The sequence below is a fragment of the Rhinopithecus roxellana genome, chromosome 12 (assembly GCF_007565055.1).
Source record: "Rhinopithecus roxellana isolate Shanxi Qingling chromosome 12, ASM756505v1, whole genome shotgun sequence".
NCBI lineage: Eukaryota > Metazoa > Chordata > Mammalia > Primates > Cercopithecidae > Rhinopithecus > Rhinopithecus roxellana.
This window is the reverse complement of record NC_044560.1, coordinates 111,182,524-111,207,347: the sequence shown is the minus strand read 5'-3', so window position 1 is coordinate 111,207,347 and position 24,824 is coordinate 111,182,524. Positions and strand designations below refer to the sequence as shown.

Sequence of the window (24,824 nt, the reverse complement as noted above, 5' to 3'; positions counted from 1 at the left end):
CCAAGATCGCGCCACTGCACTCCAGACTGGGCAACCGAGCAAGACTCTGTCTCAAAAGAAAAAAAAAAAAAAAAAAAAAAAAAAGACCCTAGATGCCGCGCCCCTCAGGAACCCAAGCATCTGGCTCCCTAAAAAATAAAAATCTAAGACCAAGGAAAGATTTTTTGTTTATTTGGTATGGGGTCTTCTGTAGCTCACACAAAATTATTGGGAAAATAAATAAACCAGGGGAGCCCCCTCTGCCCACGGTTCCAAGGTCGCAGAGTCACAGGAGCCCCAAGAGGGCAGGAACCCGGGAATCCGAGGGGTCCTGGCCCTGGCGGTCACTTGCCCAGCAGAAGGCCGGCGCGCAGCACGCGGGGCACACGGCGGATGGTCAGCGAGACCCGGGTGCCGCGCACCAGGCAGGCTCCCGGCCGCGCCGACGGGCAGGCGGCCGCATTGGGCGGCGGGGAGGCGGCGTCCAGCGCGTCTACGCGGGCGGCGGCGATGCCGTGGAGGAGGCGCGTGTAGGCGGGGCCGCGGAGCACCAGCAGGCTGCGCGGTTCCAGCAGTAGCGATGTGGTGGGCCGGGGCGGAGGCCGAGGCTGCAGGGTGGGTTGAGGGTCAGCGGGGCTCAAGAAGTCGGGGAATGGGCGAGAGGTCGGCAGGCTCCGGGGGTCAGCGAGTCCCCAGCAAAGACTGAAGAGCAAGTGCGCTCACAATGATGGAGGCTTTGGTGGTTCAGGAGTGAAAATTGCTGGGGCCTGGGCTGGGGCTGCTAGGAAGGGAGGGCGAGGGCTCTCCAGTCGCTCGGGAGGGGGCAGGATCTAGGCGGCAGATGGGGGCGTCAAAGGGTCAGCAGACTGTGGGAGCTGCAGCTGGGATCTCCAAGGGGCTGGGGCTGGGGCTGGGACCCAGGAATCAGCAGTCCCCAGGAAATGCAGGCAGAGCTGGGCTGAGAGAGCATGGCTGAAGCCAGGACCAGGTGAGGACAGAGTGAGGCAGAGGTTAGAGGTAGTGGGGGTCCCCAAGGATATCAGGACATGAGAGGACAACCGCACAGCTGAGGGAGTATCAGAGCATCCAGGAGCATGCAGGGCTCGAGGGCAAGCCCCAAGGAGGAGTGGGTCAGGGTGTTCAGGGGTGTTTCTGTGAACACGGGGGGTGCTAGAAATGCATCACTCAGAGAAATCATGTGTCAGGGACCAAGGAGAATCTGGGGGTGTCCTGCACCCCAAATCACATTCCTAGAGTAGCAGGACATCTGGGGCACCCTAAGCAGGGGCAGATAGGGCATCTGGGAGGAGGTGAGGCCCCCCTGAGTTAATGGCGGTGGGGTATCTGAGGATATCAGTGTCTGCTAGGGAGTCAGGGGCATCCACTCAGCAGGTTGGGGCATCGGGGAGCCTCTGGAAATCATGGTATGTGGGGCACCCTGTAAGCAGATGGGCTGGGTGTCTGGGAGGAAGTGGGTACACCCCATGAGGGGACAAGGGAAGGTATCTGGGAGAGTGCCAGGAGTACCCCAAAGGCACGTGGGACCAGGTCATCTTGGAGGATGTGTGAGGCTGAAGTGCCTACAAGCAGTTGGGGCAGTGTCTGGGGGCCCACCTGTTCTGTAGGGTCATCATCCTCCGGCTGCCGCGGCTCGTAGAAGTCCAGCACAGTGTGGGAGCCCAGGCTGATGGTGCTGACAGTCGGGTAGTACAGTGGTCCATCCTCGTGGGGCTGGGGAGTGGGCACCAGGGCTGGGCAGGGCAGGAGTCCACAACCCCCACCCTCTGGGTCAAAGCGGGGCTCCCAAGCCAGGGACAGGGAGGTGAATGCCTGCTTGGGAGATGTGGCTGCCTAATGAGTGAGGGTGGGTACAGGGTCCTCTGCCCCAGTATGGCTCAGAAGTCTGAGTGGGGGGACACGGGCCAAGGGTGTGTGGTTACCATGATGCCCTCCCCAGGCAGATACTGGTTCACAAGGACATGGTTAGCTGGGAGGCCTCCAAAGAGGCTGAGGTCAGACACTTTGTCCACGTAGCGCTGGAGCCATGGGGGCAGCCGCTCAGGAACCATCCCCCGGGGATGGGGAAGCCCACCTGGGGAAGGCAATGGGGTCCTGAGGGCTCCCCCATAGCAACAGATCCCCCATTAGGGATTCCACAATGGCTGGAAGCACCCTGATCCCCTCAGGGACCCCTGACCCTTTGGAGATAGCCACTGGGTCCTTCAGAGGTTTACTCACTTCTCCAGACCACAGGCCCCTTTCAGATACTCCCAACTCATCAGGAAATCGCTAATCCCTCAGGACCTCCACTGACCCCTTTAAAATCCTCCTGGCTCTTGGGGCTCCTTGAGCTGTCAGGGACCCTCTGATGTCTTAAGTCTATTGGATCTGAGTCCCCTGCCCCAGCCTACAGCCCAGAATCACTCATGCCCCAAGTCAGGATACTTACCCCAGTTCTGTAACTTTCTCCCAGAGAGCTGGGTCCACTTTGGCTTTGGGGCATTAAAAACCTAGGAGGTGGGAAGGGGGTCACTCCTTTCTCAGGATCACACCTCTGTGATTCTCCCACCTAGGTCAACATAGGGGCCTTTACCTCCGGGGTGGAAATGGGTCATCTCAGTGTCTGTGTGACCATTCCCTGGGGCGGTGGGTTCCTAGGATTTTGTGATTTGCCTTCTTTCCTGGGAATGCCTTTGGCCTCAAAGCCCATCCATGTCTACCAGGATTTAGCAATCAGGGCTGCACAACCATGGTCTGAGAGTTGTAGGTCTCACAATCTACTCAGAGTGCTGGGGCTGGACAGGGCTTTTTCGGCCCAGCCAATAGTCTGCATTCTAATTTCCTGATTCCGTGCCAAACCCGGTGATTCACGCCTGTAATCCCAGCACTTTGGGAGGCCGAGAGGGGCAGATCACTTGAGGTCAGGAGTTCGAGACCAGCCTGGCCAACATGGGGAAACCCCGTCTCTACTAAAAATACAAAATTTAGCTGGGCATGGTGGCACGCACCTGTAATCCCAGCTACTTGGGAGGCTGAGGCAGGAGAACTGCTTGAACCTGGGAGGCAGGGTGGTGGCACACGCCTGCAATCCAAGCTACTCAGAAGACTGAGACACAAGAATTGGCTAAACCCAGGAGGCGGAGGCTACAGTGAACTGAGATCACACCACTGCAGTCCAGCCTGGGCGACAGAGCAAGATTGTCTCAAAAAACAAACAAACAAAAATTCCTGATTCCTGGGCTCTCTGAGGACAGTTTGAGTTCTGCAGCCTCCTTGTTCCTATTGCCTGGGGAAGGAAACATGCAAAGCTGGGCTATCTCAGCACAGCAAAGAAAGTACTTTGAAAATCTTCCACTGCCAAGATCCTAATGGTCTAGAATGGGCTATCTCAGTCCAACAAGTCTATGCTCCAGTTGATAATCTACTCATTCCCTTCATGGTTATGGAGCTGTACTGGGCTATTTCAGCCCAGGAATTCTATAATATGTAGATTTTTCAATGCCAAGTACGCAAAGGTCTGGAATGGGCTATCTCAGCAAAAAAGTCTGTGTTCTGTAGCTAATTTTTTCCTGGACTCAAGATCAGTGGGTTACTCCAACACAGGGAAGATCTGTGCTTTGTAACTTAGGCTCTGGGGCTGCAAAGGGCAGGGACTCTGAGCTTTGTAAATTCTTCTTTCCCCAAACCCTAAGAACAGAATGCAGACTGGGCCATCTCAGCATAGATGGTCTGTGTTTGGTAACCTTATTCCAAAGGCTCTGGGTCTATGCTGAGCTATTTTAACACAGGAAAGAGTTTACTGGGCTACCTCCGCACAGAAATCTGAACACTAAATTCTTTACTCCCCAATCTCAATGATCTGAACCGGGCTATCTCAGCCTATGTTTATAACCCCCTATTCTCTAAGCTAGCAGGATTGGGCTATCTCAGTAGAGGCAGTATGAGCTCTGTAACTTCCTTGTTCCTTTTGTCAGGGTCTTCACTGCAGCCTTGTGGGCTCTCATACAGAGGATGGGCATTGGGGAGGAATATGGGAAGAGTGGGAAAACAGACCAGAAGGGCACTGAGGTCACCTGTCGAAGCAAATACTCCTCCTCTTCTTTGGAGATGAAGTCTGGGACATAGTAGATTACAGGTGGTGCCTAGGATAGAGAGACCTCCTTGAAGATGTGGCCTTTCAACCCACACAGAGGACATATCATCACAGAGCAACCCCTATGCCTGGAGACAGGCTCAGGATGTCCTCAGACAGGTCAGGGTCTGAAGTCAAGGGACCAGTGCCATTCCAGAATGGACTCTGACAGTAAGAATGAATTTGGAGGAAGGGGGCAGTCCCAATCCAAGAACTCAGGAGTCAGCCTGCCTCCTTCACCCTCTGCACCCCGAGTTCTGACAACCTGCTCCACTTTGAATGGTTCCAGGGCTGGGACTCTGGCGTCCTGCTCCTCCATCAACACCAACTCCTTGCACCTAATCCTGTAGGGAGGGGAGGACACGCTGAAGTCACTAGGCCTCCCAATCTAACATCACAACGCAGCCTTCCACCCCATCACAGGCCAGGCCTCACCTCAGCCCTCTTCTGAAACTCACTTGGTCTCTAAAAGCTGAGTCTTCAGCATCTTACAAGCCACACAGAGAGCCCCTAGGCTCCATGCCCGGAAACAATGAATCCCAAGAATAATCCCCCATTACTCTGTTTACTAAGGGCCCATCAAACTACACATACGCCCTCTCAATCCTCCCACAGAGAACGTTATCTGGCCCCACACACAGGGAGCCTTTCTCAAAAGCTCTACATATAGCCCCCAGGGCTGCACCCCAGAACCCCTTTAAACACCTTGAGACCTCGCTTCAGACCTGCAACTGTGAGCCCGGCTATCAACACTCAGCAACCCCCGCCCCCCACCGAATCCCATTCTGTGCACCCCTGTGACCCCAATCTGAGCCTCCTCAGACATGTCCACCCTCAGCCTCCTCGGATCCTCCCATTTGGACGCCCCTCGGATTTCCCTTCCTGAGTGCCCCTTCACTCCAGCACCCTGGGATCTTTAGCTCTGAGGCTGACTCCCAAACCTTCTTCCCTCCCTGAATCCTTCAGACCCAGACCCCCGACTCTGAGCCTTTTAGGACTCCAAGCTCTGAGCTTCCTCTGACTCCTACTCTGGGCTCCCCCGGATCCCCAATTCCAGCCCTCCTGACACCCATCTCTACCCCCAGCACTCCCCAAAACTGACCGTCCACCAGCGTCCCCTCCAATTTCCAAATTCAACATCCCCATCCCCCTCCCAGCCATTTCCGCCCCACATTACAGACGCTGAGCTCGCAGGCCAATGGGAGCTCCCAGAGGCCTCAAGGGCCCGCCTTCCACCCAATCGGCGCTCTCACTCAGTATTCGCCCTCCCACTTCATCCTCTCCCAGGGATAGGCCGCGCCTCCTGGTCTCTGAGCCATTGGCAGGAGGGCGTGGGCGGGGCATCGTCATGTGGCACTGGCCAATCAGAACTTAAGAACTGAACCGGGCCATAGGCCAAGTGGACCCGGATGGGCGGGACGGGGGAATGCAGCCGTGACAGCCGCGGGAAGATAAGAGAGGCTGCTAGGACTTCCCGCAGCCAGCGCCAGCCGGTGCCCACGCCTCAGGGAGGCGAGACTGAAGGAAGCACTTCCTTTCCCGTCTTCTCCCAGCAAGGGAAACCCCCAAACAATGACCCGACACAGAGAGGCCATAGAAACGTCTTTATTGAAGAGGACAGGAGTCATGCTGAGTTTGGGGACATGCAGTGAAGGGGCAGTCGTGAGCTGTCCTTGGTGGTTGGGGCCCCAGGTCCGCCCTGGACTCCCTGGGCCTTCAGGTTCTCCCTCGGGCTGTTGGTCGGGCCCAGGTGCTGTGGGGTCCTTTGAGGCCAGTGACTAGAACGTAGGTTGAAATCGGGGTTCCAGGATTGGGATCCCCTCAGGGCCTTGGGGCCTTCCATTTACTAGAGATGGAGGCTTTAGGATTTGGGGTTCCCTTAGGGCTGGGGATCTTGGAATTTGGTGTCTTGAAATCCGTGGACTCGGGGCATTGAAATTCTCCAGTTTCCAGGGATGGGAATTCCTGTGTGGGGTTTCCTGGTGCCTGTCAATAGGGCTTGAGGTGCCTGGGAGCCTGGAATGCATATCCTGACTGCAGTCTCCTCCATACCAGGCACAGCGACCTCATGATTGGGTTTCCTGGTGGCTTGGGATTGGATTTTCAAATTTGGGATTCCCTGGGGATTTGGGGATTCCATGATTTGGGGGTCCTAGAAGTTAGGGCATTGGGGTCTTCTAGGGGCTGTAGGACTTGAGGGCATAGGGGAGTTTGGGATGTGTGTACTCTAGGGTTTGGGATCCCCAGAGTCCTAGAATGGGGCCTCCAAATTTTGGGGTTCCCCAAAGGGGGAAGTCGTTACTTAAAAAATAGATAATTTTCTGGGAGCCTGGCCAGCACAGGAGCTGTGGGCCATATGGGGTGGGCTTCATACAAGGCACTGGGGGTTTCTTGAGGGTGCAGAGGGTAGGAAGACTTGGGGGTCCTGTAATTAGCACTTCCAGGACTGTTTTGGTGTCTGTAAATTAGGGGTGACAGTGGGCTGGTTATGGTGGGTTTCTCTTGAGGGGTAAGAACAAGGGTCTTTGTTAATGAAGGAAGTCTCTGATTGAGGGGTTGGAGTGTAAGAGCTTCAGGGTGACCATGGGGTCACGACATCTTGAGGGGACTGATGTTAAATGGGGAACAATGACATAAACGTCTGTTACTCTTTTGCTTTGGGGGTGTGACCTATGTTTATTTCAAGAGGACTTAGTGGGGAGTGTTTGTTAATGGGGAAGTTTCTGATCCAGGGTTGGGTGATTCAAGAATGTTCTGCTGTAATGCGTTATGTGGAGAGGGTCACCATCATTTGGGGTGATGTGGAAATCTGTTAATCTGGGAATCTGCTCTGTAGGGTTGGGGATAGGGACTAGCCTGAAGGTGCTACTCAGGGAATCTGTTTCTGGGTGAAATGGGGTCTGTATTTGGGGGTTATTATGGGGCTATCTGTTAATAATGGGGCCTCAGTGATCGAGGGCTGGCTAACAGGGGTCTCTACTCTGGATGTGTTACTGGGAATCTCTATCTCAAGGTGACTCAGGGCTCTTCGGGTGTCAGGAGATGCTAGTGGGGACTCTGTCTCTTTGTCAGGTGTCCAGGGCCTCTAAGACTGCATCTCTGCCCTCAGCATCCAGGGGAACCAGCAGCAGAACAGCAACCTGGAAAGGAGAATGACAGGGTCACGCCTTTAGGCAGGCAACGGGGACATCTGCACCCATCACCCCCAGCCTTTTTCTGGATTTTGCCTCTACCTCTCTGGCTGTGGTTTATTTGTTTGTTTGTTTTCTGAGACGGAGTCTCCATGTCACCCAGGCTGGAGTGCTGTGGCATGATCTCAGCTCACTGCAACCTCTGCCTCCCAGGTTCAAGCAATTCTCCTGCCTCAGCCTCCCGAGTAGCTGGTACTACAGGTGTATGCCATCGTGTCCGGCTAATTTTTGTGTTTTTGGTACAGACGGGGTTTTACCATGTTGACCAGGCTGGTCTTGAACTCCTGACCTCAGGTGATCCAGCTGCGTTGGCCTCCCAAAGTGCTGGGATTACAGGCGTGAGCCACCCCGCCTGGTCTGTAGCTGTTATTCTGAGGCTCATATGGAGTGAAGGGTGTTCTGTTTCCTTTACCGCCGACCCGAAAGTGTAAGTCACTAGAATTCAGTGTGGGGCCCTACACCCTAAAGACTGTTTCTGGATATGCTAACAAGTTACAAGTTTTCCTAACCTCTCTTTCCAGCCCTGACCAGAGCTCCAGATCTCTGGGTCCAACTGCCTTGTGGATCCCTCTCCCTGAATGTCGCATAGGAGAGGGGATAGGGGTTGGCCACACACCTGGAAATGGAGTTCTCTGATGCAATGTCCTTTGGGGTCCGGACTGTGGTGAAGGTGCGTTTGGGCTGCGTCACTGAAGAGGAGGTCAGGATGTCAAGAGAGGGGATGACAGACCACCTGTGTCCTCAATACTCATTCAGACCCCTTCTCATTAATACCTCCCCATATCTCCAGCCCCTACCTGGATCCCACATTCCCAATACCCATCTGGGCCCCTTGTCCATAATTCCCACCACGTGCCCCAGTGACTATCCCTTTCCCCAGTATCTGCTCAACCTCATGTCCCCAAAGAGCCTTGTTGCTAACTTCCTCATACCCTTCAGCACCTATCTTTTTGGGGACCTTGTCTCATCATTTTCCTGGACCCTTTGTCCCCCATTAAATACCAGAGACTGTCACCAGTATATACCTGAGAACCTAGGACCCTTCCTCCCATCCCCAAACTTACACTCCCCACATATCATCTCCCAACTCACTTGTCACTTGATGCACTTTTTTGGCTCCAACACTGTCCCCAGGGGGATCAGTGGATCCGCCAATCCTGAGGAGACACAGGGATGGGGGAGAGGTCAGAGCCACAAGAGGCCAGAGTCTGACTGGGGGCTGGGGGGTGTCCACACTGTCCTGCTGGTCTGGGAGGAGGAGGCCATCTGACGGGGGATCAGGGCTCCAGGTGGTACCCTGGGTTGGGGCTGGAAGTTTGGGCTCACCTCTGAATACGGGATGCTGGTGCGAAGACCCCATGCCTTGGGGGGCAAGTGAAGTACCGGACGCCGAAGACAGAGCCGTCATGCTTGCCTGTGGGCTGGTCCAGCTCAATGCCATACCAGTAACCTACAGCACGAGGGTGTCAGGATTTCTCAAGGCCCTGCCTGGCCCCCGGCCCAGAGTCCCCATCCTCACCTGGGGCAAAGTCTGTCTTCCCATAGAAGCGCACGATCCCCTGCTTCTGGCCCGCGACAAGGACCTGGTCTCCAACCTCAGCCTTGGCCCCATCACGCTGCTGCAAGCTGCCCAGAGATGGGGATGATGGGGTCTTCTTCTTGCCTAAGGGAAGAAGGTGCAGGAGGTGGGTAGGGGGGTGATGCCAGCTTTGGGAACCCCATGCCACCTGGAAAACCCCAAGGTAGAAACCCTGTTCTTGGTTTGAAGTGAAACTGAATCCTAGATGCCAGAGAATTAGGAAGGGGCTTTAGGCCTGAAAGGAAACCAAGTCAGAGAACCTGAAGAACCCCAAAATCCTTTCTCAAAGCTGAGGATATGTTGGATTAGGAAAAGGTGAGTCAGAAGTCAGGAACCCAGAAACCGTCCTTTTAAAATGAAGGGAGAGGCCAGGCGCAGTGGCTCATGCCTGTAATCCCAGCACTTTGGGAGGCCGAGGCAGGTGGATCACGAGGTCAGGAGATCGAGACCACGGTGAAACCCCATCTCTACTAAAAATACAAAGAATTAGCCGCGCGCGGTGGCAGGCGCCTGAAGTCCCAGCTACTCGGGAGACTGAGGCAGAATGGCGTGAACCTGGGAGGCGGAGCTTGCAGTGAGCCGAGATTGTGCCACCACATTCCAGCCTGGGCGACACAGCAAGACCCCATCTCAAAAAAAAAAAAAAAAAAGAAAGAAAGGAGAATTTGGGTCTGAGAGTAAATCAGGCTGGGTGCAGTAGCGCAGGCCTGTAATCCTAGCACTTTGAGAGGCCGAGGCAGGTGGATCACTTGAGGTCAGGAGTTTGAGACCAGCCTGGCCAACATGGCAAAACCCTGTCTCTACAAAAAAAATACAAACATTAGCCGGATGTGGTGGGTGCCTGTAATCCCAACTACTTGGGAGGCTGAGGCACGAGAATCACTTAAACCCGGGAGGCAGAGGTTGCAGTGAGCCAAGATCGCACCACCACACTCCAGCCTGGGCAACAGGGCAAGACTCTTGTCTCAAAAAAAAAAAAAAAAAGTAAATCAAATGACCAAAGCCAGGATCTCCACAGATTCTTCCCTAAAACTGGGGGAGACCTTTGGACCTAAGAGGAAACTAAGTCACAGAGGGCAGGGAACCCACAGGTCTTCTAAGAACTAGGGGGGACCAGTACTGAGCCAAAGGGGAAACTGAGTCACAGAAGTCAGGAACTCAGAGCTTGTCTTCCAAAACTGGAGTTTGGGCCTGAGGAGAAACTGAGTCACAGAAGCTGAGCTACCCACACAACATCCCCAAACTGGCTCTTCCCACCAGGATCCCCTCTCTGACCTTTGTGTTCCCTGCGGCCTTTGCCGGTGACACGGGAGAAGTCCATCCGGGGGGTCCGGGGCGTAGAAGTGACAGAGGAGGGGGGTGCATCCACTGCCTTGGAGATCTTGGACACGGAGGCAAAGAGACCTACAAGTACAGAGTTCGAGCCTGGTGTTGTCCAAGCCTCTGCCCTCAGCCCCCACCCCCCATCCCCTATTTCCCAGTCAGCAGCATCAGAACTGCTGAGTGGATCCCCGGCCGCACCCTTCTTGGGCCCCAGGTGGGACTAACCCTGCTTGGGGGGGCAGATGAAGTACCGAACGCCCCCAACGCTGCCATCATTCTTGCCCTCAGGCTCGTCCAGCTCCACGCCCACCCACTGGCCGCTGGCAAACTCCGTGGTCCCACAGAACCGCAGTGTGCCCGTCTGGGGAGAGAAGGGAGGCAATGGCTGAGGAAGGAATGCTGGGAGGCCAACGTGGAGTGCTCGCACACAGGCAGCAAGGTGGGGTGCATAAGGCCACCCTGGGCCCAAACCCCAGGTCACACATCACCATTTGCTGGCTACATGAGTTAACCTCTCTGTGCCTCAACTTCCTTTGCTGTGAAATGGGAACAAATTATACTCACCTTATAGGATTCTTAAAGAGTTGCCCTGTCTTATATAGTGAATAGTGACTAGCCACATAGGACAATTTAAATGTATTTATTTATTTATTATTATTATTATTATTTCAGACGGAGTCTCGCTCTGTTGCCAGGCTGGAGTGCAGTGGCATGATCTTGGCTCACTGCAAACTCTGCTTCCTGGGTTCAAGCAATTCTCCCGTCTCAGCCTCCCAAGTAGCTGGGACTACAGGTGCGCACCACCATGCCTGGCTAATTTTTGTATTTTTAGTAGAGACGGGGTTTCACCATATTGGTCAGGCTGGTCTGGAACTCCTGACCTCAGGTGATCCACCCGCCTCAGTCTCCCAAAGTGCTGGGATTACAGGCATGAGCCACTGTGCCTGGCCAACAATTTAAACTTAAACTAAGGCTGGCTGCGGTGGCTCATGCCTGTAATCCCAACACTTTGGGAGGCCAAGGCTGGGGGATTACTTGAGGCCAGGAGTTTCAGACCAGCCTGGGTGAAAATGGCGAGACCCTCTCATCTTAATCTGTTCCAAAATACAAAGGCAGCAAGACCCTATTCTCTGTAAAAGAAAGAAAAAAGGTAGCCAGGTGTAGTAGCTCAAGCCTGTAGTCCCAGTTACTTGGGAGGCTGAGGTGGGAGGATCGATTGAGCCCAGGAGTTCAAGGGTGCAGTGAGCTATGATTGTGCCACTGCACTTCAGCTTGGGCAACAGAGCAAGACCCTGTCTCAAAAATAAATAAATACATACCTTAGGAACAAGACTCAGATAATTTTTTAATTTAAAAATAAATAAATTTAGTCCGGGCGCGATGGCTCACACCTGTAATCCCAGCACTTTGGGAGGCCGAGGTACGAGGATCACCTGAGGTCAGGAGTTCAAGACCAGCCTGGCCAACATGGTGAAACCCCCATCTCTACTAAAAACACAAAAATTAGCTGGGCATGATGGCACACGCCTGTAATCTCAGCTACTCGGGAGGCTGAGGCAGGAGAATTGCTTGAACCCCGGAGTGTTGCAGTGAGACCAGATAGCGCCATTGTACTCCGGCCTGGGCAACAGAGCAAGACTCTGTCTCAAGAAAAAACATAAATAAAAATAAAAATAAATAAATTTAAACTAAAAGTGCATTTCCCCAGTCACACTAGTCATGTTTCAAGTGCTCAATTGTCACATGTGGCTTGTAGCTACTTTACTGAACAGCACAGACACAGAATATTTCCACCAGTACAGAAAGCTCTGTTGGACAGGGCTGTCATAGATAAATTAAAACCCTCAGAACAGGCTTGGCATTAAGTAAAGGATCAGCAAGTATTCGTTATTGAAAAATAGTTTTTTTTCTATTTTAGAGACAGGGTCTCACTCTGTGGCCCAGGCTGGAGTGCAGTGGTGCAATCATAGCTCAGTGTAACCTTGAACTCCTGGGTTCAAGCAATCTTCCCTCCTCAGTCTCCCAAGTAGCTGGGACTACAGGTGCACGCCACCAAAGCCTGGCTAATTAAAACAACAACAACAAAACTTTTTATTTGTTTATTTATTATTATTATTATTTTTTTTTTTTTTTTTTTTTTTTGAGACAGAGTCTTGCTCTGCCGCCCAGGCTGGAGTGCAGTGGCCGGCTCTCAGCTCACTGCAAGCTCCGCCTCCCGGGTTCACGCCATTCTCCTGTCTCAGCCTCCCGAGTAGCTGGGACTACAGGCGCCCGCCTCATCGCCCGGCTAGTTTTTTTTGTATTTTTTAGTAGAGACGGGGTTTCACCGTATTAGCCAGGATGGTCTCGATCTCCTGACCTCGTGATCCGCCCGTCTCGGCCTCCCAAAGTGCTGGGATTACAGGCTTGAGCCACCGCGCCCGGCAAAACTTTTTAAAAAAATAGAAATGGAGTATCCCCAAGTTGCCCCCCAGGTTGGTATTAAGCTCCTGGCCTCAAGCAATCCTCCCCATCTTGGCCTCCCAAAGTGCTGAGATTACAGGTGTGAAGCCACTCTGCCCAGTCTGTTAGCTATTATCATGCTGTAACTTTGGTCAGGGGACTTCTTGAGCCTCAGTTTCATCTGTAAAATAGAGATAGTAAGATACCTCATGGCGTGATTGTCTGGTGGTAAAATTTTTTTTTTTTGAGACACGGTCTCGCTTTGTCGCCCAGGCTGGGGGTGCAGTGGCATGATCTCAGCACAGTGCAGCCTCAAACTCCTGGGCACAAGTGATCCTCTCACTTCAGCCTCCTGAGTAGCTAGGACTACAGGTGTGCGCCACCATGCCTGGTTTTTTCATTTTTAGTAGAGATGAGGTCTCACTATGTTGCCCAGGCTGGTCTCGAACTCCTGAGCTCAAGCGATCCTTCTGCCTCAGCCTCCCAAAGTGCTGGGACTATGGGCATGAGCCCCCGCATTCGGCGGAAATATTTTTAATACATGTAAAGTTGCTTAACTGCAGTGAGCCTTTAGTGAATGTGGTTATCATCATTATAGGAGGCTCATTCACCTCTCCATGTCTCAGTTCCTCGTCCATATAATGGGCTAATTAATTAGTGCTGATCTTAGAGGGTTGGTGGAGGGACTAGAACAGTGCCTGGCACACACAGAGAGCATTTAGTATGCACTGGACTCTGTTCTAATGGCCTTACGCATTTTAATTAATTTAAACCTCAACCAGCCCCCTAAGGTGGGTACTATTATTATCTCCATTTACAGATGAAGACATTGACGCCCAGAGAGGCGGAATCACTGGCTCCAGGTCCCACAGCTGGGAAGCTGCACAGCTGAGATTTACCTGGACAAGTCCCTGAGCCTGAGCCCATGACGCTGTGCTATGCTGCTTCTCTAAGGGGCAGTGATTGGTATTCCGTGTCTTCAGATAAAGGTTTTCACCTGTTGGAGGCTCTTGTGGTCTGGCTTACAAAATGGCAAGAGTCAACCCAAATTTCTTTCAGAATTGTGCAATGGATACAATTAGATCGTGCGCATCAGAATGCTTTCTGGATGGGGCCGGGCGCAGTGGCTTATGCCTGTAATCCTAGCACTTTGGGAGCCAAGGCGGGTGGATCGCTTGAGGGCAGGAGTTTGAGACCAGCCTGGCCAACATGGCGAAACCCATTGCTACTAAAAATAAACATAAAAAATTAGCCAGGCTTGTTGGCACACACTTGTAATCCCAGCTACTCGGGAGGCTAAGACAGGAGAACAGCTTGAATCCGGGAGGCAGAGGTTGCTGTGAGCCAAGATCACGCCACTGAACTCCGGCCTGGGTGACAGAGCGAGACCTGTCTCAAAAAAACAAAAACAAGGCCGGGTGCAGTGGCTCAAGCCTGTAATCCCAGCACTTTGGGAGGCCGAGACGGGTGGATCACGAGGTCAGGAGATCGAGACCATCCTGGCTAACACGGTGAAACCCCGTCTCTACTAAAAAATACAAAAAACTAGCCAGGCGAGGTGGCGGGCGCCTGTAGTCCCAGCTACTTGGGAGGCTGAGGCAGGAGAATGGTGTAAACCCGGGAGGCAGAGCTTACAGTGAGCTGAGATCCGGCCACTGCACTCCAGCCTGGGCCACAGAGCGAGACTCCGTCTCAAAAAAAAAAAAAAAAAAACAAAAACAAAAACAAAATTCAAACTCCTTCCGGTAGCCTACAGGTCTGCTGTGACCCAGCCTTGCTGACCTCTCCACCTCACCCCGCTTCCCGTAACTCCCCCATCACACCGCCCCTTCCTGCCTCTGTTGTCTCCATACCTACTGTATCCTCTACTTCCTTATCTTTGCAGAGGAAGTTCTTTCCTGTCTTAGTTTGGACATCACCTCCTTAGAGAAGCCTTCTCAGAACACTCCATCTAAAACCACCCCAGCATTCAGCCAGGGACAATTTACTAAATCCAAACATGTAATGGTGTTCACAGCCCTTGTTGCTACCAGAAATTATTTTTTTTTGTTTGTTTCAGTAGAGGCGGGATCTCACTATGTTGCCCAGGCTGGTCTCTAACAACTCCTGGCCTCAAGTGATCCTCCCACCTCAGCCTCCCAAAATGCCGGGATTACAGGTGTAAACCACCATGCCCAACCCAGAAATTATCTCAACCATAGGTTTACTTTCTTGACTGTCTCTGCTTCATTACAAGTGGAGCTTCATGAGAGCAGGGCAGGGGCAGACACAGCCATCCCTCCCTAAGGACAGACTGGGTCCCCTATGGACCCTGAGGGACACCAGGAAATGAAGTTGGAGTCCCTGGATAAATGAAGATTCTCTCTGCCCTCTGGGCTGTGATACCTGCTCCCCCTAGCTGAGACTCCTTTCTCCCTTTTTTTCCCTGGCTTGCTCCTCCACATCTGCAATTTGGGTGCATTCCCCATCACCCTCCAATCACTCTGGCCTGGACTTTCCTAGCCAGACTTGCCTCTGAGAGCGGAGGGGCCTGATCAAGGACCACAAGACCCAAGGGGAGCCACGGGTGCACAGAGCTATGCAGATATCTCTGCTTACCCCTCCCCATGGCAGCCATGACCGCTCTTGGTCGTCACTGTCAGATGATGAGTTGTTTCCCCCCACCCCGGATGGAGAGCTCAGCACAGGGTGAGGCTCAAATGAGACACCCAAGGAACAACTGAGACGAAATCAAATACTGGGTGGATAGTTAGGACGGCAAGCAGACAAAGGGGACGGACTGCACTCTGCCCAAGGACACAGCTCCAAGGGATTAAGGGGCTGAGTCTCACCCCCACCCACCCCGCCAACACACACCCCAGCCCCTGACCTTCTGGCCATCCAGCAGCACGCGGTCTCCCAGGCGCAAGCCCAGTGCGCTAAGCATGAGATTGCCTGGGACGTTGTCATAGTTGGGTAGCGTGACCTTGGGGAGGGCGCAAGATAGTGGCACCGCCTCTTCCAGAAGTGTCCGCAGCTCCTTGGCCACCAGCGCCGCCTCTGCCTTGTCCAGGGACATGTCCATAGGATCTGGGACCACCTCCGCCGGCACCTGTCCTTTTCGATTCTGGGGGCCAATGGGAAGAGGGGGCGGGGACTCAATGGCACAGGCCACACCCCCATGGAGGCCCTGACCCTAGAGACCACCAGTCTGGGTGATACAGGGGTAGGACTAGGTCATACCCTGGGTCAACCTGGGAATAAGAAGGGGCAGGGCAAGGCCGGGTAAAGTGGCTCATGCCCGTAATCCCAGTACGTTGTGAGTCCGAGGCAGGCAGATCGCTTGAGGTCAGGAGTTCAAGACCACCCTGGTCAACATGGTGAAACCTTGTCTCTACCAAAAATACAAAAATTAGCCGGGTGTGGTGGCGTGTGCCTGTAATCCCAGCTACTCAGGAGGCTGACGCAGGAGAATCCCTTGAATCTGAGAAGCAGAGGTTGCAGTGAGCCGAGATCATGCTACTGCACTCCAGCCTGGGTGACAGAGCGAGACTCCATCTCAAAAAAAAAAAAAAAAAAAGAAGGGGCAGGGCAGAAAGGGCAGTGCAGACCACATCCCCAGGGAAACCCACCCCTGAGACCCAGGGCTGGGGGTGTGTCAAGTAATTGAGGGTGGGCCTGGGGGTGTAGGCAGTAGGGATGAGGGCCACACTTCAGTGCTGTAGGTCACGCCCCCCAGGGAAGCAATCTCTGGAGACCCCAAGCCTATAATGAGGACATGTGGGAGATGAACATTGAGAATGGGTTCCTGTGGGCCGGGTGCAGTGGCTCATGCCTGTAATCCTAGCACTCTGTGAGGCCGAGGTAGGCAGATCACCTGAGGTCAGGAGTTCGAGACCAGCCTGACCAACATGGTGAAATTCCATCTCTACTAAAAATACAAAAATTAGCCGGGTGTGGTGGCGTGTGCCTATAATTTCACCTACTCAGGAGGCTGAGGTAGGAGAATCGTTTGAACCTGGTAGGCAGAGGTTGCAGTGAGCCAAGATTGTACCACTGCACTCCCGCCTGGATGACAGAGCCAGGCTCCATCTCAAAAAAAAAAAAAGAGAGAGAGAGAGAGAGAGTGAGAGTGGGCTCCTGTGGTATATAGTCAGGAGTCAAACTCTGGGCCAGTGGGGAATGGGGAGAGGCAGGGTCTCAGGGGCACAGGCCATGTTCCCCCAAGATACTGGTGCCTGGACAGCTGCAGAGTAATTAGCATTGTGGATGGAGCCTGGTAATGCATGGGTTGGAAATCAAAGATCATATTGAGGGCTTAGGAGGGGACCAACCCTCTCATTCACAGAGGGCCTAGCCTTACTTTCCTCATGTCCTTGAAATGCTGTTATGTACTGCCACGGGGTAGGCTGGATGACCCTGGGCAGATCCCTTAATCTCTGCCTCAGTTTCCCCATTGTAAAACAAGGCTTATAATAGACTTCACCTGACATGTAATGAACACTAGGCAAATTTCAGCTGTTACTGCATTTGCTGAATGTACAGACATTTGTAGTATCTGGGAAGTCACGGGAAACACAGAAACCTGCTGGAGGGAAGTGGGGGAGGACGGGAGCAGGAGGGTAACGGGTTCTGGGCAAGGGTGGCAGTACCCTCAATGCAGGGTTGGCGCCGTGCTCCAGCAAACATTTGGCGGCGCCCAGGCACAGGCTGGAAGCAGCGATGTGCAGGGCTGAGCCGTGGTTGAAGTCACTGCACGTGGAGTTCACCACTGGAAGTGGGCAAGAGGAGGGGTTCCGGGTGAGAGCCTGTGGGACCCCAGCCCTCCTCCTACCTCGGGGCTCATCTCTTAACTTGCAGGTCCCAGAGCCTCCGACGCAGAGCCCCGCCCCCACCTCGGAGCCCCACTCTCCCTTCGCGGCCCCGCCCCTCCCTAAAGTGGTAGTCCACTGAGCCCCCTCTCCCATGCCTCCAACCTCCCGCTGTCTCCTCAGATCGGAAAAATCCTCCTTTCCCTCGCAGCCAGGCCCTCACCTGGGTCTCTACATCCCTCACCCAGGTCCTTGCCCCCTCCCAGCTAGGGCTCTCCTCCTCACCTCGCGGCCGCGCGCCCTTCAGCAGCACACGCACGAGGTCGGGCACATCAAAATAGGCCGCGTAGTGAAGCGCGTTCATGTTGGTCCAGCGGCTGCGCAGGGTCACATCTGCGCCCAGCGCCAGCAGCTGCTGCGAGAGGCGCACGGCTGCCGCGGGGTCCCCTGCGCGATAGGCCGGATCAGCTTGGAACCCCCATTCCAGAGCATGGGCCTAGTGTACGGGGAGGGCCTTGCGCCTCAGGGACTATACTTTGGGATTTGAAGCTTCGGGTTCCAGATGGGGCCTGAGTTCTGGGTGGTTTTCAGCGTGTTGGGTCTGGGGGCCTAGGCTTTGGGGCTCATGACTTGGAGGTGGGGGCCCTCACCGACTCCGTGGGCCCCAGCCTTGCACGCATAGTGGAGCAGTGTCATGTCGGTCAGCCCATCACGATCGTTTACATGGCAGCCTCGGCGCAGAATCTGTGAGTACCAGGTGAGCAGGGAGGGTCACCCACACATGTGGGGAACCACATCCCCCCTCTCCCTGGTTTCCCCAGTGTTCTTACCTCATTGCCGATGACATCTATCTTGTGCTGGACTTGGGGCACCCACTGGCGCACAATGGCAAACAGCTCGGGGATGGTGGTCTGAGGGTCAAACAGGATCTCCTGGCACGCCGGGTCATTGGGATCGAAGAAGGTGAAAGCTGGGGTGGCAAGAGGTCCAAGGTCACCCCACGCAACTGACCCCCTCCTTCCAGCCTCAGTAGGGGAGCTCTAGGTCTTTGCCTTTTAGAGCCTCTAATGCGGGATCTCAAGCTGGTGGCACATGGGCCACAGTCAACCCACAGGCATTTTCTGTGTGGCCAGCATGAGGTTTCAAACTCAGGTGGGTTCACATAAAAATCTTGATGCCCAGTGTGTCTTGAAAAATTGGAAGATCAGGCAATTCCCATATAGCAGCAAACTCCACCCCCTGAAAAAAAAGCCGGACAGAGAGTGCAGTACCTTGGAGTCTGCATGTCCAGGGGGACTGCTACTGACCTCACCCACTGTTGCCCTGTGAGAGTATGAGTGAAGTTTGGCTGAATCCCCAGAGCAAAAATAAATAAAGCTGGAAGTCCTGGTTTTTAATAAAACTCTCCCAATTGTTTCAAATACCATGTAGCCCACATAAAATGTATCCATGACTGGGCACAGTGACTCACATCTGTAATCCCAATGCTTTGGGAGGCCGAGGCAGGAGGATTGCTCGAGCCCATAAGTTTGAGACCAGCCTGGGCAACATAGCAAGACCTCTGTCTTTATAAAAAGTTTTAAAATTAGCCATGTGTGGTGGTGTGCCTTGGAGCTACTCAAGGAGATTGAGACAGGAGGATTGCTTGAGTCCAGGAGTTCAAGGCTGCAGTGAGCCATAATCGTGCCACTGCATGCCAGCCTAGGCAACAGAGCAAGACCCTGTCTCTAGAAATATAAAAAATAAAAATAGAGGCTGGGCGCGGTGGCTCACACCTGTAATCCCAGCACTTTGGGAGGCCAAGGCAGGCGGATCACCTGAGGTCAGGAGTTCGAGACCAGCCTGGTCCAACATGGTGAAACCCTGACTCTACCAAAAATACAAAAATTAGCCAGACGTGGTGGTAGGGGCCTGTAATCCCAGCTACTCAGGAGGCTGAGGCAGGAGAATCACTTGAACTCGGGAGGCAAAGGCTGCAGTGAGCCGAGATGGCGCCACTGCACTCTAGCCTGGACAGAAAGCGAGACTCTGTCTCAAGAAAAGTAAATAAATAGGCCGGGCAGGGTAGCTCACGTCTGTAATCCCAGCACTTTGGGAGGCCGAGACAGGCGGATCACAAGGTCAGGAGATCAAGACCATCCTGGCTAACACAGTGACACCCCGTCTCTACTAAAAATACAAAAAAAATTAGCCGGGCGTGGTGGCGGGTGCCTGTAGTCCCAGCTACACGGGAGGCTGAGGCAGAAGAATGGCGTGAACCCGGGAGGCGGAGCTTGCAGTGAGCGGGATGGCGCCACTGCACTCCAGCCTGGGCGACAGAGCGAGACTCCGTCTCGAAAAAAAGAAAAAAAAAAGTAAATAAATAAAATAAAAATGAAAATAAAATAAAATGTATCTATGAGCAGGAATCAACCTGTGCCCAGCAAGGGTGGTGCCTAGAGGCACTTCTGTCTCCTCCCACTCGACTCTAAGGAGTACTGCTCTCTGTGACATCAGCATCCAGCACAGGGCCCTGGCACGTGGCAGGAACTCAGTGCGTGGTGAATGAACGAGTTCATGAATGATCAGATTATACACAGCCCAGGGAAGTGCCACATGGAAGGTGTCTCCAGGAATCAGTCGGCATGCTCCTTTTAGAACTGCAGTCACATCATAGCCCTGCTTGGCTTAGAACCCTCCTTCAGCTCCCATCTCATCCAGAGAACAGATTAAAGTCTTCCCCATGGCCCTCAGGGCTCTGCACATCCAGCCCCTCAGTTCTCAGCCCTCTCCCCTCACTTATTCCCCTTTCCTCATTTCCCACACTGGGCTCCCTCTGTCCCTCCCACGTGCCAAGCAAATCCTGTCTCAGGGTCTTGGCACTTGCTATTTTTCTCACTCGGAATAGACTTCCCACACATCTTCACAAAGCTTTATAGATCTTTGCTCAAATGTCATCTCCTCAGAGAGGCCTCCCCAAACTACACTGTCTAAATCGGCACCCACCCTTCTCCATCTCCTACTCTTTCTTTTCTTTTTTTTTTAAGCGATAGGGTCTTAGCTGGGCATGGTGGCTCATGCCTGTAATCCCAGCACTTTGGAAGGCCAAGGCAGGCAGATCACGAGGTCAGCAGTTTGAGACCAGCCAGACCAACATGGTGAAACTCCATCTCCACTAAAAATACAAAAATTAGCTGGGCGTGGTGGTGGGCGCCAATAATCCCAGCTACTCAGGAGGCTGAGGCAGGAGAATCGTTTGAACCAGGAAGGCAGAGGATGCAGTGAGCCAAGATCGCGCCATTGCACTCCACCCTAGAGCCCATCTCAAAAAAAAAAAAAAAAAAAGATAAGGTCTTATTGGAATGCAATGGTGTGATCATAGCTCACTACAGCCTTGAACTCCTGGGTTCAAGTGATCCTCCTGCCTCAGCCTCCCTGGTAGCTGGGACTACAGTACACACCACCATGCCCACTATTTTTTTTTTTTTTTTGTAGTAACAGGGTCTTGCTATGTTGCCTAGGCTGGTCTCAAACTCCTGGGCTCAAGTGATCCTCCCACCTTGGCTTCCCAAAGCACTGAAATTACTGGTGTGAGCCACCATGCCCAGCCCTTTATTTATTTATTTATTTATTTATTTATTTATGTATATCATAGCTCATATCACTACTTAACATGTTTACTCCTTCTCTTTCTCCCTCCTTCATTTCCTTTCTTCTTCCCTCACTAGGATCTAAATGCTACAATTCCATTCTGCCCCATTCACTCCTTTACCTCTAAGGCCAGGCACAACACATGGCACACAGTAAGTGCTCAGTCGATCTCTGTTGAATTAATGTACAGATTTAACAGATACACGATTTCCTCTTGGAGTCCACCTTAGCCTTTTCCCTGTCCTCGACCACATTTCCAGATTCCTTCACATTCTGGGACAAAACCCTCTCCCGCTCTGCAAGCAAGACTGCTTGGAGGACTCAGCCTATACCCTCCGACCTCCCACTGAGTCACAGGCCCCAGCCACCTCCAGCTGCATTTCCAAAGGAGATTTTCCAGTTTTCTGAAGTACAGCGCCCGCCCGCCCCCGCAACACCTCAGGCCCCAGATAACTTTATTTTTCTTTTTTCTTTTTTTTTTGAGACAGGGTCTCACTGTGTCACCCAAGCTAGAGTGCTTGGTGCAATCCTAGCTTGCTGCAGCATCGAATTCTTAGGCTCAAGTGATCCTCCCACCTCAGCCTCTGGAGTAGCTGGGACTACAGGTACTTACCATGCCTGGCTAATTTCTAAATTTTCTGTAGAGATGGGGTCTTGCTCCATTGCCCAGGCTGATCTCGAACTCCTGGCCTCAAGCGATCCTCCCGCCTCGGCCTCCCAGAGTGCTAGGATTATAAGCCAGAACCACCATGCCTGGCCAACTTTCTTATTTTTCTATTAGACTGAAGTCAACTTGTAGTCTCCCTGATCCACCTCTAGTGGGTGACATGTCCATGGATACCATCTCTCCTGCTCTATCCTGGCAACGCTAACTCTCCGAACCTGGTTTCTGAACCTCACAGCTGCTGGGGATTCCCAGCCTGCATATCTTCCAAATTCTCCTTCTACATTCAACTCTGGCTGCGCTCCATCCCCTTCTACCCAGTACCCAGATGGAGCTTTCAAACTATAAATCAGACCTGCCACTCCTCTGCTTTTAAACACCCTCACCTTGCCACTCTTCTCCCCCATCCCACTTAGAATATAACCAAAGTCCTCACTGTAGCCTTGAAGGCCTTTCCAGATCTGGCCTATGCCAATCTCTCACCTCAACCTTGATCATTCCCTGAATGCAGCTCCAGGATCTTTCTGTTCCAAGTTCAATTCTGCCTCAGGGCCTTTGCACTTGCTGCTCTCTGCCTGGAACACTCTTTTCCCAGCTCTCCTCTGGCTGATTCCTCCCCATGCTTCGGGTCTCAAACTAAATGTCACCTACTCAGAAAGACCAGCCCTGACTACCCCTGCAGGTAGCTGCCCCCTAGTCATTATCATATCCCCACCTTTCCCTCCCTCCCTCCCTCCCTCCCTTCCTTCCTTTCTTTCTTTTTTTTGATAGTCTCACTCTGTCACCCAGGCTGGAGTGTAGTGGCTTGATCTTGGCTCACTGCAACCTCTGCCTCCCAGATTCAAGCGATTCTACAGCCTTGGCCTCATGAGTGGCTGGGATTATAGACGTACGCCACTATGCCCAGCTAATTTTTGTATTTTTAGTAGAGATGGGGTTTTACCATGTTGGCCAGGCTGCTCTCAAACTCCTGACCTCAGGTGATCCACTGCCCTTGGCCTCCCAAAATACTGGGATTACAGGCGTGAACCACCGCACCTGGCCCACCTTTTCTTTCTTTCATAGCACTCACTCCAATCTGAATTTATCTGATTTCTGATTTATTTATCTGTTCACTTTTTAGTCTCTCCTTCTCTCCTGCAAGGGAAGATCATTCCTGGATCACTCGGGATTAAATCTCCAGCACCCAGCATAAGGCTTGTCACAGAGTAGCAGCACTCGATAAATATCGTTCGGTCAATATCGTTCGGTCAATGATTAGACACTTTCAGTTTCTCCAAGAGGCCCTCCTCTCAGCTCCGTACCCTCCTACCTCAGATCCTTTACCCAGCAGTTACCTCTCCTGGGACCCCTTTCCCCTGACCCCTCTCTTAGTTAGCCCCAACTCACCCTCCAGTCTTCTCAAATGTAACCTCCTCAGAGAAACCATGTCTTAAAAAACTCTTGCAGCAGCTTGTTTTTGGTAAATACAATTTTCATAATGTCTTGTAGTTACATATTTATATTACATTATATTTTTCTTTCTTGCATATAAACCTAAATGTGAACTAAATTACATTATGGTTTAACACCTATTTGTGTGGATGTTACTGAGGCCTGTGAGTTGTCTCAGGGTAAAGACTGGGTTTCTCTTGCCCCCTGCTGTGGCCCCAGCCCCTAGCATAGAGCCAGGTCCACAGATGCTTTCAATAAATGATTGTTGAAAGACTAAATGATGGAATGATGTGTCATGAATCAAGGACTAGGAGTATTACAATTCCATTCTTCAATGGGTGAATGAGTGAATGAACGAGGGGTGCTCTGCAGCCAAGATTCCTCCGGACCACCTTCAAATTCCCCAGAAATTCTCTCACCATCACCACCAGCAGAGCACAGCCCACCCTTCCCAGCCACCCATCGCTCCAGGCCAGATTCCAGGGTGGGGACAGTGTTACCGTAGTCCTTAGGGAGGGGGGCAGGTGCCGAGGGGTGCACAACAGGCTTCTGTCGACGCTCCTGGGTGGGGCTGGGGGCCTCGGGGACGGGCTCATCCTCCTCCTCCTCTTCTTCCTCCTCTCCTCGGGGCGGCGGGGCCATCGGGGCAGGATCTGTCTTAGTCATGGTCCTTGGTGGCCCTCGGGGGGCAGGTGCAGAGTTGGGGGCAGCTTTCAGGCAAATCCTGGAGGCAGAGGTCAGCTGGAGAGGGTGCCCCGCAGGCTCCAGGGTCCAAGCCCCTAGGAGCTTCCAGGGCCCCGAGTGGCCTCCGTGCAACTGGATCTTGGGCAACCATAGGGACCCCCGTTACCCATAGAGGGCCCCGGTGTGTGCGCCCAGCGCCTGCCACCTCCCCCAGGCCCAGCCCCCCATTCTTCTCCTCCCGCGTCAGGCCCCTCAGTCTCAGCCGCCCCCTCCCCGGGTTTGTTTATCTCGGGATGCAGGATGCTTCGCCCCTCCCCTTCTCCGCGGGCCGCCCCCTCCCCATCTTACCTCGGTTGGACAGCGCTGGGGACCAAAGTGGAGACTGGGGAGACTGTGGGAGCAATGGGGTGTCGGCGTCAGGGGACGTGATGGGGCAGGCGAGGGAGACAGAGAGAAGGGGACGAGGCCCAGACGCCGACGGGGGGTGGGGGCGGAGAGGGAGGGGCACGACTGCGCATGCGCTTGCTGCCCCCTTACCGGCGAGGGGAGGAGGGAACCAGGAGGAGGGATTGGGAGGCGCTCGCATTGATGGAGGGGCCAGAGGCGGCGACGCAAAGGGGAGAGCCTCTGAGTACAGGGAGAGGAAGAGATGGCTACAGAAAGGAGCGAGATAAGCAGATACAAGGGCGAAAGAGAGGGCTGAGAGAGCGAGCACAGATCTTATCCATCCCCTTCCGCCACGTTGCAAACCAGGCGGGTGAGGGCAGTGGTCTCCGGGCGTGGTGACGATGGATGTTCCCTCTCTCTAGGACCCTAGACCGGACCCCTTCTCCAAGCTCACCATTCATAATGGGTGCCTCAGAGAGGTGATTTCCTAGAGACTCCTATCATGATCATCTCATCCTTACCATTTTAATGCAAGGCTCACACACTGGGGCCCATAGAGATTAAGCCGCTTGCCCAAAAGTACATGAGT

The 24,824-nt window shown here is 53.3% G+C and overlaps 2 protein-coding genes across 7 annotated transcripts; both read right to left on the bottom strand.

Moving 5' to 3' along the window:
* Positions 1 to 154: 154 nt before the first annotated feature.
* ALKBH6 (alkB homolog 6) lies at positions 155 to 5,276 on the bottom strand. Of its 6 annotated transcripts, none has more exons than XM_010368795.2 (7): positions 5,214 to 5,276; positions 4,377 to 4,455; positions 4,053 to 4,121; positions 2,429 to 2,489; positions 1,920 to 2,071; positions 1,594 to 1,710; positions 155 to 587 (listed from the first exon to the last, which is right to left on the bottom strand). In XM_010368795.2, the coding sequence occupies exons 1-7, from the start codon at positions 5,270 to 5,272 to the stop codon at positions 324 to 326; spliced, it is 801 nt and encodes a 266-aa protein (XP_010367097.1). In that variant the 5' UTR covers positions 5,273 to 5,276; the 3' UTR covers positions 155 to 323. The 6 variants fall into 6 exon arrangements, with proteins under 6 accessions (XP_010367097.1, XP_030769347.1, XP_030769345.1 ...); XM_030913487.1 differs by having other exon boundaries at positions 1,594 to 1,672; XM_030913489.1 differs by having other exon boundaries at positions 554 to 681; positions 1,594 to 1,672.
* Positions 5,277 to 5,701: 425 nt separating this feature from the next.
* On the bottom strand, positions 5,702 to 24,368 carry CLIP3 (CAP-Gly domain containing linker protein 3). The gene is made up of 14 exons (XM_010368801.2): positions 24,197 to 24,368; positions 23,665 to 23,888; positions 18,267 to 18,406; positions 18,087 to 18,180; positions 17,722 to 17,883; positions 17,278 to 17,396; positions 15,516 to 15,752; positions 10,430 to 10,565; positions 10,157 to 10,285; positions 8,822 to 8,965; positions 8,629 to 8,752; positions 8,395 to 8,459; positions 7,919 to 7,991; positions 5,702 to 7,251 (listed from the first exon to the last, which is right to left on the bottom strand). Exons 2-14 carry the CDS (start codon positions 23,828 to 23,830, stop codon positions 7,197 to 7,199), a joined length of 1,644 nt encoding a protein of 547 aa, XP_010367103.1. The 5' UTR covers positions 23,831 to 23,888; positions 24,197 to 24,368; the 3' UTR covers positions 5,702 to 7,196.
* Between the last annotated feature and the right edge of the window lie 456 nt (positions 24,369 to 24,824).